This window comes from Micromonas pusilla (assembly GCF_000151265.4).
Source record: "Micromonas pusilla CCMP1545 genomic scaffold MICPUCscaffold_9, whole genome shotgun sequence".
Taxonomy (NCBI): Eukaryota; Viridiplantae; Chlorophyta; class Mamiellophyceae; order Mamiellales; family Mamiellaceae; genus Micromonas; species Micromonas pusilla.
This window is the reverse complement of record NW_003315890.1, coordinates 1,042,341-1,055,525: the sequence shown is the minus strand read 5'-3', so window position 1 is coordinate 1,055,525 and position 13,185 is coordinate 1,042,341. Positions and strand designations below refer to the sequence as shown.

General features: G+C 68.2%; 6 protein-coding genes across 6 annotated transcripts in view; 2 read left to right on the top strand and 4 right to left on the bottom strand.

Moving 5' to 3' along the window:
• Window positions 1–51: 51 nt before the first annotated feature.
• On the bottom strand, window positions 52–3,787 carry MICPUCDRAFT_35142 (uncharacterized protein; the record flags this gene model as incomplete). Its single annotated transcript, XM_003061030.1, has 5 exons — window positions 52–1,830; window positions 1,873–2,037; window positions 2,101–2,324; window positions 2,563–2,620; window positions 3,296–3,787. The coding sequence occupies 5 exons, from the start codon at window positions 3,785–3,787 to the stop codon at window positions 97–99; spliced, it is 2,673 nt and encodes an 890-aa protein (XP_003061076.1). The 3' UTR covers window positions 52–96.
• A 349-nt stretch (window positions 3,788–4,136) lies between these two features.
• Window positions 4,137–5,111, bottom strand: MICPUCDRAFT_60989 (uncharacterized protein; the record flags this gene model as incomplete). The annotated part of the gene is made up of 2 exons (XM_003061029.1): window positions 4,137–4,327; window positions 4,523–5,111. 2 exons carry the CDS (start codon window positions 5,109–5,111, stop codon window positions 4,137–4,139), a joined length of 780 nt encoding a protein of 259 aa, XP_003061075.1.
• Window positions 5,112–5,498: 387 nt separating this feature from the next.
• On the top strand, window positions 5,499–7,887 carry MICPUCDRAFT_60988 (uncharacterized protein; the record flags this gene model as incomplete). The annotated part of the gene is made up of 2 exons (XM_003061295.1): window positions 5,499–6,472; window positions 6,546–7,887. The coding sequence occupies 2 exons, from the start codon at window positions 5,499–5,501 to the stop codon at window positions 7,885–7,887; spliced, it is 2,316 nt and encodes a 771-aa protein (XP_003061341.1).
• Window positions 7,888–8,938: 1,051 nt separating this feature from the next.
• Window positions 8,939–11,226, top strand: MICPUCDRAFT_60987 (uncharacterized protein; the record flags this gene model as incomplete). Its single annotated transcript, XM_003061294.1, has 4 exons — window positions 8,939–8,971; window positions 9,199–9,567; window positions 9,752–10,186; window positions 10,308–11,226. 4 exons carry the CDS (start codon window positions 8,939–8,941, stop codon window positions 11,175–11,177), a joined length of 1,707 nt encoding a protein of 568 aa, XP_003061340.1. The 3' UTR covers window positions 11,178–11,226.
• A 28-nt stretch (window positions 11,227–11,254) lies between these two features.
• Window positions 11,255–12,928, bottom strand: MICPUCDRAFT_60986 (uncharacterized protein; the record flags this gene model as incomplete). The annotated part of the gene is made up of 1 exon (XM_003061028.1): window positions 11,255–12,928. One exon carries the CDS (start codon window positions 12,926–12,928, stop codon window positions 11,255–11,257), a length of 1,674 nt encoding a protein of 557 aa, XP_003061074.1.
• Window positions 12,929–12,985: 57 nt separating this feature from the next.
• MICPUCDRAFT_70812 (uncharacterized protein) overlaps window positions 12,986–13,185 on the bottom strand; it is a 2,265-nt gene continuing 2,065 nt past the window's right edge. The window contains exons 3-4 of the mRNA XM_003061027.1: window positions 13,055–13,079; window positions 12,986–13,003 (exon numbers count right to left, since the gene is read on the bottom strand). The gene's annotated coding sequence lies outside the window, so the exon portion shown is untranslated. The remainder of the gene's footprint in view (window positions 13,004–13,054; window positions 13,080–13,185) is intronic.

Here is a 13,185-nt window from a genome sequence, read left to right as displayed (position 1 = left end):
ACTGGTCCCCATACGACGGCGTTCGCGTTGTGAACTTCATTCCTTAAGGACTTTCTTCTCTTTATGACCGACTAAGGTTATTCCAAAACTTCAAGTCTAAAACGTCTTCGACGCCTTCCTCGCCTTCGCCTTGTGCCGCTCTAAGAGCGCGTCCAGGCTCACCGGCGCCCACCTTCCCTCCACCTGCGCGAGCAGCATCTGCTTCGCGCTGTCGATCGTCACCGTGATGGAACCGAACGCGTACGCTTGCAACCCTTCCACGATTCTCCCCGGCTTGGGCGCGAACGTCACGTCGTGCTCGCTCGCGAACGCCTCCACGGCGTCGCGCAAGGACATCTCCTCGACCGCGTCGCTCGGCCCGAGCGGCTTCTTCTTCGTCGCCGCCTTCGTCGTCGCCGCCGCCGCCGCGGCGGCGGCGGCGGCGTCTCGCGCCGCCGCCGCGGTCGCCGCCGCCGTCGGCGGCGCGCGCACGCCCTCCCCCGTCACCGCCTGGTTCATCATGTCCAGCGCGACGTTCAGCTGCGTCCGCACGCGCTCGTGCGAGAGAATCTCCTCGCTGAACACGCTCTTCCACCCCAGGTACCACCGCGTCACCTCCTCCAGGTCCGGGTTCTCGGAGGACAGCCACGCGTGCAGCACTCTCAGCCACTTGGGGAAAAACCCAGCCTCGAGCAGCGAGACCATCCGCCGCGTCGGCGTCACCGGCTCCCACGCGAGGACCCAGCGGATCTCGTCCAGGCTCTGCGCCGCGGGGTTGATCACGAGCGCGTTCAGCGCGTGCTCGAGCTTCGGGACGACGCACCGCGCGAACAGGCTCTCCCAATCCCGCTCGTCGAAGACCCGCCGCCACGGCGACAACGCGGTCAACGCGGACGCGTCGCTCGGATGCCACGCGCCCAACGCGTTACCCAGCTTGTGCCGGATCGGCGCCCACAGCGGTCGCATGGCGTCCCCGAGCGTTGGGAGCCACGGGTGCGTCCACGCGTGTATCGGCGTCGCGTCCCTCGTCGGGTCCCACGACTCGACCGCGCTCTGAAGACGCGGGAGGAGGACGTTCGCGCGGAGGTCGTTCAGCGCGGAGGGAGGGAGAATCGCGGACCACGCGTCGAAGAAACGGAGCAACGGCTCCGGGTCCGCGACGTCCCACCGCGTCGCGATCGCCGCGCGCAGCGGCTGAATCACCGCGTCCGTCAGCAACGTCGTCATCCGATCGCCGCCGTCGGGGGCCTCGAAAATGTCAACATCCCTCGAAACCCCTCGCGACCCCTCGAGCACGCCGCGCCACGGCCGCAGCGCCTCGGCGCCTCGCGTCGGCTCGCGCAGAGGGTCCCACCCGCCGCGATCGCGATCGAACAGCTCGGTCACGAGCGGGTGCGCGTGCGCGAGCGCGGCGTCCGCCATGTCGTGCGGCGCGCGAAACGTCTCCGGGAAGTTCGCGCGCATCTCGCCGTACATCGTCGCGAGCTGCGCGAGCGCGAGCGCGCCGCCGCCGCCGCGCGCCGTCGTCTCGCACTTTTCCGCCAGCGTCAGCGCCAGACGCAGCCGCTCGCACGCCTCCTCGCTTCTCTCCGCGTCGTCCGCGAGCCTCGCGCGCTCTCTCGCGAGGAGCTCCCTGGTGTCTTTCTCGTGACGGATCTTCGCGTCCGTCGTCTGAATCTCCGCCTCGGCGAGGTCGACGATGAGACGCAGGTTATGCTGCAGCTCGGGCAGCGGGACGTCGTCGTCGTCGCCGCCGCCGCCGCCGTCCGCGGGCGGCGCGTCCTCGCCCAGTCGCGTCAAGTCCGTCACGACGCGCGCGCCGCCCCCGCCGCGCATGTCGATGATCGTCATCTTCGGGCGGTGCGCGGCGTGCGATCCACGATCCACGGGGACGCCGGCCGCGGCCGCTCTGGCGGCGGCGGCGTCGGCTTTCTCCTGCTCCGCCAACACTTCCTCCGCGGTGCGGTACTCGCGGCGCGCGCGACGCAAATCGTCGCGCTTCTTCCACATCGCGCGCTCGCGCGTCTCTTTCTCCGCGCGCTTCCTCCGCGCCTCGTTCTCGGCCGCGTCCTCGAGGTCTTCTTCTTCCGCTCCCGCGTCGCGGGCCTTCTTCCGCGCGACCGCCTCCGCGGCTTTGCTTCCCTTGGCTCGGTTCAGCTGCCCGGCTTCTTTGAAATCGCCGAAGCCCATGCCCATCGTCTTCGGCCGCATCTGCGTCTCCATCGGCGCGGTCATCCCACTGCCGTCCTTTCCCAGCCCGCCGCCTTTCTTGTACCCCATCTTCTCTAGGAGCTTCATGCCGATGCCTTTCGTGTACTTCTCGAACTCGCCGATCTTGTTGTCGACTTTGGAGCGCGTCCTGAGGGTCGTTCCATGTAAGCGAACGTCGGGGTGGAGTTCAAAGGCGTCAGTTGGAGTTCAAAGGCGTCGAGGGCGGGGATTGAAAGCGAGGGGTGGGCGCAGAGAAGCGCCGGGAAAAGTCCTTAAGGAATGACGTTTACCACGCCGACGCGGTCGTATGGGGACCAGTGTATAGAACGCACCCGGCGAATCCGCTGGCGGTGTCGTCGGCGGCGTCGAAACCGCCGCCGCGGCCGCCGCCGGCGGCGTCGCCGCGCGCTCTCGCGTCCGCGCGCTCGCGCTCCTCGTCTTTCGCTCTCTGACGCGCTTCTTCCTGTTCTTTACGACGCTGCGCCGCGCCTTGCATCACCCTGTCGCGCGTACGGCACGAAGAGGGGGAAGAGGAGAACGTCAGAAGACGGACGCGAGCGAGTCGACGACGCGAGACGAGACGAGACGAGACGAGACGAAATGTGGCGGCGCCTATAACCCGTCGCGCGCGTGAACTTAGCGATTCGCCGGGCCGGTATGCGGCGACCCGCGTGTGCGTCGTCGATATCGCAGGGGCGTAGTGACCGACGGGGGTGTATCTCACGTCCCGCGGCGTATCGTGCGCCCTGCCTCCGCCGTCTGGTCGGCGGGGCGAGAAGAGAAAAAAAAACTTTGGGCGAACGAAACGCCGACCGACGACCCGAGAGACGAGCGCTCACCTCTGACCGAACGTGCTCGGGAGCAGGTCCTCGTCGCTGTCGTCCTCGCTGTACTCCTCGCGCATCGGCGCGCGCGCGTCGTCGTCGTCGTCGTCGTCGCGGTCGTCGCTCGCGGGCCCCGCGAACCCGAGCCCGCCGCCACCGCCGCCGCCGCCGCCGCCGCGGTGATCGCCGCCGAATCCCAATCCCAATCCCGCGCCGATCCCCCCCGCGCGCGCGCCGAGCCCGGCGCGCGCGTCGGCGCGATCGTCCAGCGTCTGATCCACGACGCCGCCGCGCTTGAACCCGCCGAAGCCGATCCCGCCGCCGCCGCCGCCGCCGCCGCCGCCACCGGCGCCGATCCCTCCGCGCGCGCTCGCGCCGAGGCCGAGGCCGCCGCGGCTCGGAGGATCATTCGGATTGTTCGCCGCGCCGGCGTCGTCGTCGTCGTCGTCGTCGTCGCTGAACATGGACTCCTTCTTCGGCGGCGGCGGCGGCGCCTCCGCGTTCGCCGCGGTCGCGCTCGACGTGAACGCCACGGGCTTCGAGTAATCCGCGGGCCCGCCTCTGGGCGCGCGCCGTCGCTCCTCGCGCTCGTCCTCGCTGTCGTCGCCGAAGACGCCGTAGATTTGCTCCTCCTTCGTCCGCGCGCGTCGCCGTCGCTTGTTCGCGTAGAAGTACTCGCCGTCGATCATCTGCCCGCCCTCGTAGTCGCCGTCGAGGTCGTGCGACTCCATGTTCTCGAACTGGCGCGCGTCGTCGTCATCGCTGGACGACATGACGCGCGCGGCCGCGCGGCGCGAGATCTGAGGGATTTTCGGGCGGCTCGTCAGTGTTTGAAGCTCAGCAGTACTGAGTGCCGACGACGGAAGCAGCTGAGCACGCGCGCGAAATCGTCAGTCGCTCGCCGTCGCCGGCGGTCGCTCTTCGCGCAGACGGATTCGCGTTTCTTCATCACATAAAACGATACCTAATACGATACCTAACAACGAGCACCCCGCCGTGCGCGCGCGGTGCCTACGCTAGCGCGACGACCGACCGGTCCCTCCCGACGCCGCGAACCGACGAAAACCAAACGCGACGAAGACGACGACGGAGTCGCGCGAGTACGCGTGCTCGTCGCGTCGATCAGTCTTGTAAATTTTCCGGCTTATCGTTCCCCCACAGCCGTATCCCGTACTTCTGATACCGATAACACGCGCGACAGTACATCGCGTAGATCGTGATGAACACCGCCGCGCCGACGGCGTACTTCGCGTTCTGTCGGATCATCATCGACATCAGCGGGTTCACCGTCTCCGCGGGTAAGATACCGCACCCTGATAGGTCGAGGGAAGACACGTGTCAGGTATGCGGTCACGTGATTGGTGGATGATAGTAACACGTGTCATAACGAACGAACGTGCGGTGCCTGGCAGCGCGCGAAGCGAAGCGAAAGATGTCCTCAAGAAACGACGCGCGACGCGCGAACGGCGTCGCGCGGGGAACAGTCTCGACGACGGACGAACGCTCACCTTGCAGCATCTCCTTCTCGCGCGTCGTGTACTTCCCCGGAGGCAGCTTCAACCGTTCCCCGGCGTTGAACGTCCCGAGGTTCACCCCCGGATTCAACCGCTGGACGTCCTCGAACGAGATCCCTCGTTGACCGATGATCTCGCCGATCGTCTCGCCCTTCCGCGTGGGATACTCCCTCGGCTGGTTGATCTTCGTGATCCCCGCGATGATCTCGCTGTCGCGCTTCGAGAGCTTCCCCGCCGGGAGCAGGATCGTCTCCCCCGGCTTGACCTCCGCGTCAGGGCTCGGCGATCGGCCTTTGTTGTTCCGCTTGACCTCCTCCACGGACATCCCGCGCTTGGACGCGATGGACGCGAGGGTGTCGCCCTTGCGCACGGTGTACGGGCGCACGTTCGCGACGACGACGAGCGCGCGACGGGGCACTGTTCGGCGGACGACGCCATCGCGGCGAGGGAGCGTCGCGGTCGCGGTCGCGCGGCGCGTCGCCGCGACGACGACGACGTCGCCGCGCGACGTCGCGGACGCGCGCGCGCTGAGCGCGGCGCTCGACGACGACGACGGCGGCGCGACGACGGCGACGGAGAGCATCGTCGTCGGTCTGATGACCTAAAAAGCGAAATAACACGCGGGTCGAATCTGGTCGAACGCCGCGACCTGGGCTGCTCGGACGCCGCGCGCGCTCGCGTCCGTCCGCGCTCGGCGCCGCCCGGGTTCGACCGCGCGGAGGAGAGAGACTCGCGGTCGCGACCTCCGTCGCGGGAGAGCACGCGCGCGCGGTGGAGTGCGGCGAGCCGCGGGGGGAGCATCGATCGATCGAACGTGACGTGACGCGGACGAAGCGGTCGGCCGGCCTGGCTGGCGGCCGCGGCCGTCGCGTCGCGTCTGGTCGAATGAATGAATGCGGCGCGGCTTCCGCCGCCTGATCCCCGCTTCACTCCTCGCCGCGCTGCTCGTCGCCCGCGCACGTCGCGCACGATGGGTCGAGACGGCGGCGGCGGCGGCGACGCCGGCGCCAACGTGGACTTCAGCGGCATCAAGGTGGTGGAGAGCAACGGCGTCAAGGTGTACCAAGTCACCGGCGGCGGCCGCGAGGTTCCGCGATGGATGACGGAATCGAACAAGCGAAAGCTCCGCAAGGACGAGGCGTACCGGCGCAGAGTCGAGCTCGTTCAAGACCTCGAGTTCAGCGTCGCGTCGTCGCGGTGTAAGATGAGCGCGGACGGGCAGTTCTTGGTCGTCACGGGGCTGCACCCGCCGCAGGTCAAGGTGTACGACCTCTCGCAGCTCAGCATGAAGTTCGAACGACACCTCGACGCGGAGGTGGTGGACTTCGCGATCTTGGGCGAGGACTACTCCAAGCTCGCGTTCCTGTGCGCGGACCGGTCGATAAACTTCCACGCGAAGTTCGGGAAATACTACTCCACGCGGACGCCGCGGCAGGGGCGCGATATGGCGTACGTGCGGCACACGGGGGACCTCGTCGTCGTCGGCGGCGCGCACGAGATGTATCGACTCAACCTCGAGCGCGGGCGGTTTCTGACGCCGATGGAGGCGCGCGGTGGCTCGCTGAACGTCATCGGGTCGTGCCCCACGACCGGGCTCCTCGCGGTCGGCAGCGAGGACGGCACCGTGGAGTGCTTCGACCCGCGAACGCGCGCGGCGATCGGCGAGTTGAACGTCACGCGCGCGAACGGCGGCGTCACCGCGGTGCGATTCGATCCCAACGGCATGTCCGTCGCCGCCGGCGACGGCGAGGGCTTGATCCGCGTCTACGACCTCCGCTCGTCGCGTCCGGTGCTCACGAAGGACCACTACAACGGGTTCCCAATCAAGGACTTGAAGTATCACACCGGCGTGGACGAGAAGCGGAGGGTCATAAGCGCGGACACGAGGGTCGTGAAGATTTGGGATCCATCCGCGGACGGGAAGGCGCGTTCTGTCTCGCGCCGGTCCCCGTACGACCGCGTTCGCGTGGTGAACGCCGTTCCTTGAGGACTTTTCCCGTCGTCTCTCTCCGCCCAGGGTCCCTCGCTGCTTTCAATCCCGACACACCTCGACGCCTTTCAACTCCGCTTCTGACGCCTTTGAACTCCACCCCGACATCGCTTCGTATGGACCCTCGACCCAGCCGTTCGCGGCGATCGAACCCGGGTCGGAGATCAACGACGTGTGCGTGTGGGACCGCACCGGGCTGATGATCACCGCGCTGGAGCATAAAACGTTGGGGTGTTACTTCACCCCCGCGCTCGGGCCCGCGCCGCCGTGGTGCTCGTTTCTGGAGAACCTCACGGAAGAGATGGAGGAAGAGCGGACGACGTCGACGTTCGACGACTACAGGTTTTGCACGCGAGAGGAACTAGCGCGTCTCGGGCTGGACGCTCTCGTCGGCACGAAGATGCTCCGCGCGTACATGCACGGGTTCTTCGTGGACAACCGGCTGTACGGCAAAGCGAAAGCGATCGCGGAGCCGTTCGATTACGAGCAGTACAAACGAGACAAAGTGGAGGAGAAGCTCGCGGCGGAGAGAGCCGGCAGGATCACGACGAAGAAGAGGGCGCCCAAGGTGAACGCCGCGCTCGCCGCGCGTTTGGAAACCAGGGGAGACGCGTCGGAGAAGAGGAAAGGAAGAGGAAGAAGAAGAGACGACCCGATGGACAGCGACGACGACGACGTCCCGGGCGGCGGCTTGCTCGAGGACGATCGCTTCGCCGCGATGTTTAAGGACGCGCGGTTCGAGGTGGACGAGCAGAGCGAGGCGTACAAGACGCTGCATCCCAACGCGCCGAAGCTGAGTAAGAGCGAACGGAGGGAGCTGCTCGAGGAACACTTCGATTTAGACGAGGACGAGGACGAGGACGTGGACGACGACGAGCGACAGAACGCGGCGGACGCAAGCGCGCGCGCCGCCGCGGCGGAGGTTTCTTCAGAGGAGGACGAGGAGGAGGAGGAGGAGGAGGAGGAGGCCGACGCGCCGGCGCCGGCGAAGGCGGAAAAAGATTTCGGCGTGAAGATGTACAGCGTCAAGGACGAGAGGCACGCGGCGGCGTACCGCGAAGGACGGCGCGCCGCGGCGTCGAACCTCCCCCTCGCGCAGAGGGTCGCGCTCGAGGGCGGCGGCGGCGGGAAGAAGGCGCGCGCGACCGGGAACAAAGAGATCAATTGGGAAGCCGGCGGCGGGGCCGAGGCGCGAAGGAGAGGACGAGAGGACGACGGCGCGGAGGACGCGCGGAAGGGTCCCGGTCCGAACCGGGAGAAGCCCGCGAAGAGACGCGGCGTGGGGGGGATCATCGCGGGCGGCGGGCGCGGGCGCGGGCGCGGGCGCGGGGGGCGCGGCGGCGGCGGACGCGGCCGCGGGCGACAGTGACGAGCAGAGAGCGTTAGAGAGCGTTCTGTTCACGTGAAACGGATAATGAAAACCTGAAAATATGCGGCTGAAATATATGCGGCGGCGCACCAAAAACCAAAAACCAGGGTTCCAGCTCACGCCGACGCAGCCAATCAGCGGCGCGAACGCGAGATATTATTCGCAAAACCGCACGAAAATTCTCCTCGGCCACTTGTTGAAAATAGCTCGCGGGCGTTGACTCGAGAATAGACCGTCGAATCGCCCGACCGAACGAGGGGACTTTTTCCCCGGTTTTTCCCTCCCTTTTTTTCAACGCCTCGCGGACCGCACACCATCGCGCGCGCTCGCGACTCGCGAAGCACGCGCGCACGACGCGCCCCGTCGATATCCGCTCGCGTCCGCGAACGCCTCTTCTACCATAGGCATCGCTCGCGTCCGCGCGCGCGTCGACGCGCTCGAACGCGCGACGCGGCCGGCGAGCGCGCGCGCGCGCGGAACCCGCGCGGTTTTTTCAAGCGACGACGAATGAGGGTACAGGGCAACGGCGAGACGGTCGCGACGGCGACGGTGCGCGCGCGCCGCGCGACGTCGCGCGCTCTTCTCCGCCGCGCTCGACGTCTTCTCGCGCGTCTTCCGCGATCGCCTCCGCTGACCGCCGTCCCGTCTCCATCGTTCGCGCTCCCGCAGACGCCGTCGTCCGCGCGTCTCCATTCGCGCTCGGAGCCCGAGCCGCGCGCTGAGGCGACCGGTGCGTCCCCGCGCGTCCCTTCGCGCGTTCGACTCGCGTCTCGTCGCGCCGTCCGTCTCGTCGCGCGCGCCTCGCGAGATGACATCGCGCTCGAGACGTTCGAGAACGCTTTCGCGGCGGCGTCGCATCGATTTCGAGGTCGCGGCGCGCGCGCGGGCGCGTCGCGCGCGAGCCCGCGCCCTCGAATTTCGCGCATAAAAGACGCACGACCCCTGTCGTTTCCCCGCGCGAAAGCCCCGCTGACTCGTGTTATTCCATCCGTCCGTCCACCCGTCGTCGCCTCTCCCGCGCGCCGCAGAGACGCTCGGCGAGCTGCGCGCGATGGACGCCAACTCGATGCGTAAACCGACGACGGTGCGTCCTCGCGCGTTCGTCTCGTCTTCCCGCGCGGACGAAGGTCGCGAGAGCCCCGGGGCGAGATCCCTCGCGCGGTTGCGGACACCAAAGCCCTCGGGAAATAAACCTCTCGCTGCTCCGATTCGCTGATTAACAATCCTGTCCGACTTCGCGCGACGACGACCGCGACCTGACGCCCCGCCCTGCCTCTCTTTTTCTCTCTCTCTCTCTCTCTCTCCTCCCAGGCCGCGACGCTGACGAAGTGGGAGACCGCGAACGCCGCGCCCGTGGGCGGCCCGACGCCGGACAACAGCGACCGCGACGGCCGCGGCGGCGGCGCCGGCGGCGGGCACAGCAGCGACGAGGACCAACGCCGCGCCGACGTCGCGCAGTCGCCGAGAAAAGAAGCGCCGGCGCCAGCTGTACACGTACCGCCGCCCGCGGCGGCCGCGATCGCCGCCGCGCCGCGACCGGCGGCGGCGGCGGCGCCGATCTCGCCGACCTCGCCCGCGACGTTGCCGTGGATGCACGAGCGCAGGGCGACCGGGCGAAGGTCCGCGCGCGGCGGGCGCGTCCTCAACGACGCTTTCATCCGGCGGTTTCGCGTCGCCGAGGTGCGTTCTATACACTGGTTCCCATACGACCGCGTTGGCGTGGTGGACGCCGATCCTTAAGGACTTTTCCCGGCGCATCTCTCCGCTCACCCCTCGCTTTCAATACCCGCCCTCGGCGCCTTTCAACTCCATCTGACGCCTTTGAACTCCACCCCGCCATCGCTTTGTATGGAACGACCCCGAGGCGGCGACGCGGAGCGAGGCGCGGCGGATCAACGCATCAACGCATAATCCGATCGTCGCGGCGCCTCCTGGGCAGCCAACGGCGCTTCACCTTCACGCGCCGCGCGCGTCGGTCGCGCCGCTGCATCACCTCTTGTGCGCGGTCGCGCCGCCGGCGTTCGGGGCGGCTGCCGCGGCGCGGGAAGAAGACGACCCCGGGCGGGACCGCGCGTCGACGCCGCGGTCGGCGGCGGCGCGGCCGGTGTGCGCGGCGGAGCTTCTCGTCGGGTCCCCCGCGGCGGGGATGGCGGCGGCGGACACGCTCTTGCAGATGCTCATGATGGGCGCCGGGGTGGTCGAGGCTGGAGAAGACGGGATGGAGAAGAAGGCGAACGTCGCGGCGGCGGCGAACATCGCGGCGGCGGCGGCGGCGGCGGCGGCGGCGGCGGCGGCGGCGGTGACGAAGCGCGGGAAAGCGACGACGGAAAGAAGGCGGCGGCGGCGGCGCGGGCGCCGCGGCGAAGCGCTCGAAAAAGAACGTCACGACGACGACGACGACGACGGCACACTCGACCCAGTTCGACCCTGTGGCCCTCCCGCCGCCGGCGTGGAGGGCGGGCACCGTCGAGGACGGCCCGAAGATCGTCCCGGACACGGCGATGTTCGTCGCCGCGTCGGCGGCGGCGCAAAAACGCCGGCTGCTCCCGTCGCGCGGCGGCGGTCGACAAAAAGTCCACCGGCCGTGGACGCCGCCGGAGGTGGAGGCGCTCGTCGAGGGCGTCGCGCACTACGGGCGGGGACAGTGGGCGGACATCAAGTCGTTGGAGGCGAACGGCGTCGCCGCCGCGCTCGAGACGCGGTCGGCGGTTGATTTGAAGGACAAGTGGCGAAACTTGTTGCGGATCGCGACGCTGCCGGTGTCGTATAAACGGCGGGAGGCGACGGAGGTGCCGCAGGCGACGCTCGCGCGCGTGCGCGAGCTCGCGGCGGCGAAGAACGTCCCTCGCGCGGCGCGCGGGCGCGACGGAGAGGACGGTTCGTCTTCTCCGGGGGACGGTTCGTCTTCCGGGGGGATGAAGCCGTCGCAGCCGAAGGGCGTGCGGCGTTCGAAGCACCACTCGCCGTGGACGCTCGTCGAGTCGCGCGCGCTCGTGGACGGCGTCGAGAGATGTAACGGCTGCCGATGGACCGTCATAAAGAAGCTCGGTCTCAGCGAGCTCGAGCGGAGGACCGCGATGGACTTGAAGGACAAGTGGAGGAACCTACTTCAGCTCGCGTCGCTGCCGAGTCAGTCGCGGCGAAAGGCGGAGACGCCGCCGGCGCTGTTGCAACGCGTGCTGCGGTTGGAGGCGTCGTACGGCGTCGCGCGGAGGAAAGGGCGGAAGTCTGGCGGCGACGGCGCGTCGAGCGAGAACGGCGTCGAGGGAGGAGTGATATCTTCGGCGTAACGGACAGCATGCGAGCGTTTTGTAACAACACACACCCTTAAAACACCAGCCGAGATGTCATGTCATGTGGTCTCTATTCATCGCCTCGGCGTGAGCTTCACGGGCATCCCGGCTTTGGTGTGAATCGTCGCGCCGGTGATCATCTCCACGTCCTCCTTCTCGCACGCGAGCTCCACGTCGAAGCGTTTCATCAGAACGCTCAGCGCCACCGTCGCCTCCATCATCGCGAACATGTCCCCCGCGCACCGCCGCTGCCCCCCGCCGAAGGGCACGTACGCGAAATCCGTGGAGGTCTCGTTCGGGTACAGCCCGGTCGCGAGCTCGGGCTGGAGCCCTCTCCAGCCCTCCACCGCGGGGTTTTGAAACGGACGCTTGAACCGCGACGGGTCGAACTTCTCCGGGTTCTCCCACAGGTCCGGACTTCGGTGAAGGTTCCACACCGCGACGAAGCAGTCCGTGCCCTTCTTCAGCGTGATCGCCTTCCCCATCCCGCCGCGCGGCAGCGTCACGTCCCTCAACGCGCGGCGAATTAAAATCGGCGGCGCCGGGTACAATCGCATGCTCTCCGCGAGCGCGAGCCGCGTCTTCTCCATCGCGCGTATCTCCTCCACGGTCGGCGCTCCCCCGGGGTCCGACACGACGGCGTCGATCTCCTCCTGGATCTTCCGCGCTTCCTCCGGATGCGTCGCGAGAAGATACGTCGTCCACGTCAGCACCGCCGCCGTCGTCTCGTGACCGGCGATGAGCATCGTCATGAGGTCGTCGCGGAGTTGCGTCCCGGTCGCCTCCTCGCCTCGCACGTCGACTAAGAACCGCAGCAGCGACGCGTCGTCGACGTTCGCGTAATCCCTCGCCTCCATCTCCGCGAGATCCGTCTCGTTTCGAGACTTCAACGCCGCGGCGATGAGGACGCTGAGCTCGTCGTTGATCATCTCGATGTCCTCCTTGAACCGCTTCTGCCGCGGGACGAGCTCCATCGCGCCCGGGATGTTCCAGTACTGCAGCGGGAACGTGCTCCGGTGCTCGGACTCTCGTAGCACTCGGTACACCGCCTTGATGAGCGGCGTCTCCTCCGCGAGCGAGTTGAACTCGTAGTTGAACACCGCCTTCCCGATGACGTCGAGCGCCATCGCGTAGAGCTTCGATTCGATCTCGACCGTCTTCCCACCCGCCGCGTCCGGCGCGAGCTTCGCCGCGAGATTATTCGCGCTGTCGCCGAACAGGCTCACCATGTGCTTGAGCCACGCGCCGTGGAACCCGGCGCCGACCACCGGGCGGCGCTTCGCCCACACCTCCTTCGGCGCCGGGATTAAGCCGTCGCCCATGATGGGTTCCATGATGTCCGTCAGGATGCCCTTGCTGAACGAGTCCGCGTCGTCTTTGAACATCGTCCGCACCGCGACCGGGTCGCTGACGACGACGAACCACTTCGGCCCCGCGCCGAGGTTGTACACGCCGCCGTACTTGCGGTAGTAGTCGTACAGCGGCACGAACAGCGGCGCGGCGCGGACTTCTTCCTTGAGGAGGTCGCCCAGGACGCCCTCCGTGATGGGCGCGCCGTTGCCCCACGGGAACAGCGCCTTGGAGATGGCGGCGAACGCGTCCTGGCCCGCCTCCGGGATCTCCACGCCGGGGAAGAGCGCGCCGCGGTAGGGAGGGACGAGCGCCTTCGGCTTCGGCTCCTCGATCGCCGCGCGCGTCGTCGTCGTCGTCGACGCGCTCCGTCGTCGTCGTCGTCGTCGTCCGCTCATCAGGTCGCCGCGCGACGCGAACGCGAACGGCGCGGCGGCGTGATGAGCGGACGACGACGACGACGACGACGGAGCGCGTCGACGACGACGACGACGCGCGCGGCGATCGAGGAGCCGAAGCCGAAGGCGCTCGTCCCTCCCTACCGCGGCGCGCTCTTCCCCGGCGTGGCGATCTCGGAGGCGGGCCAGGACGCGTTCGCCGCCATCTCCAAGGCGCTGTTCCCGTGGGGCAACGGCGCGCCCATCACGGAGGGCGT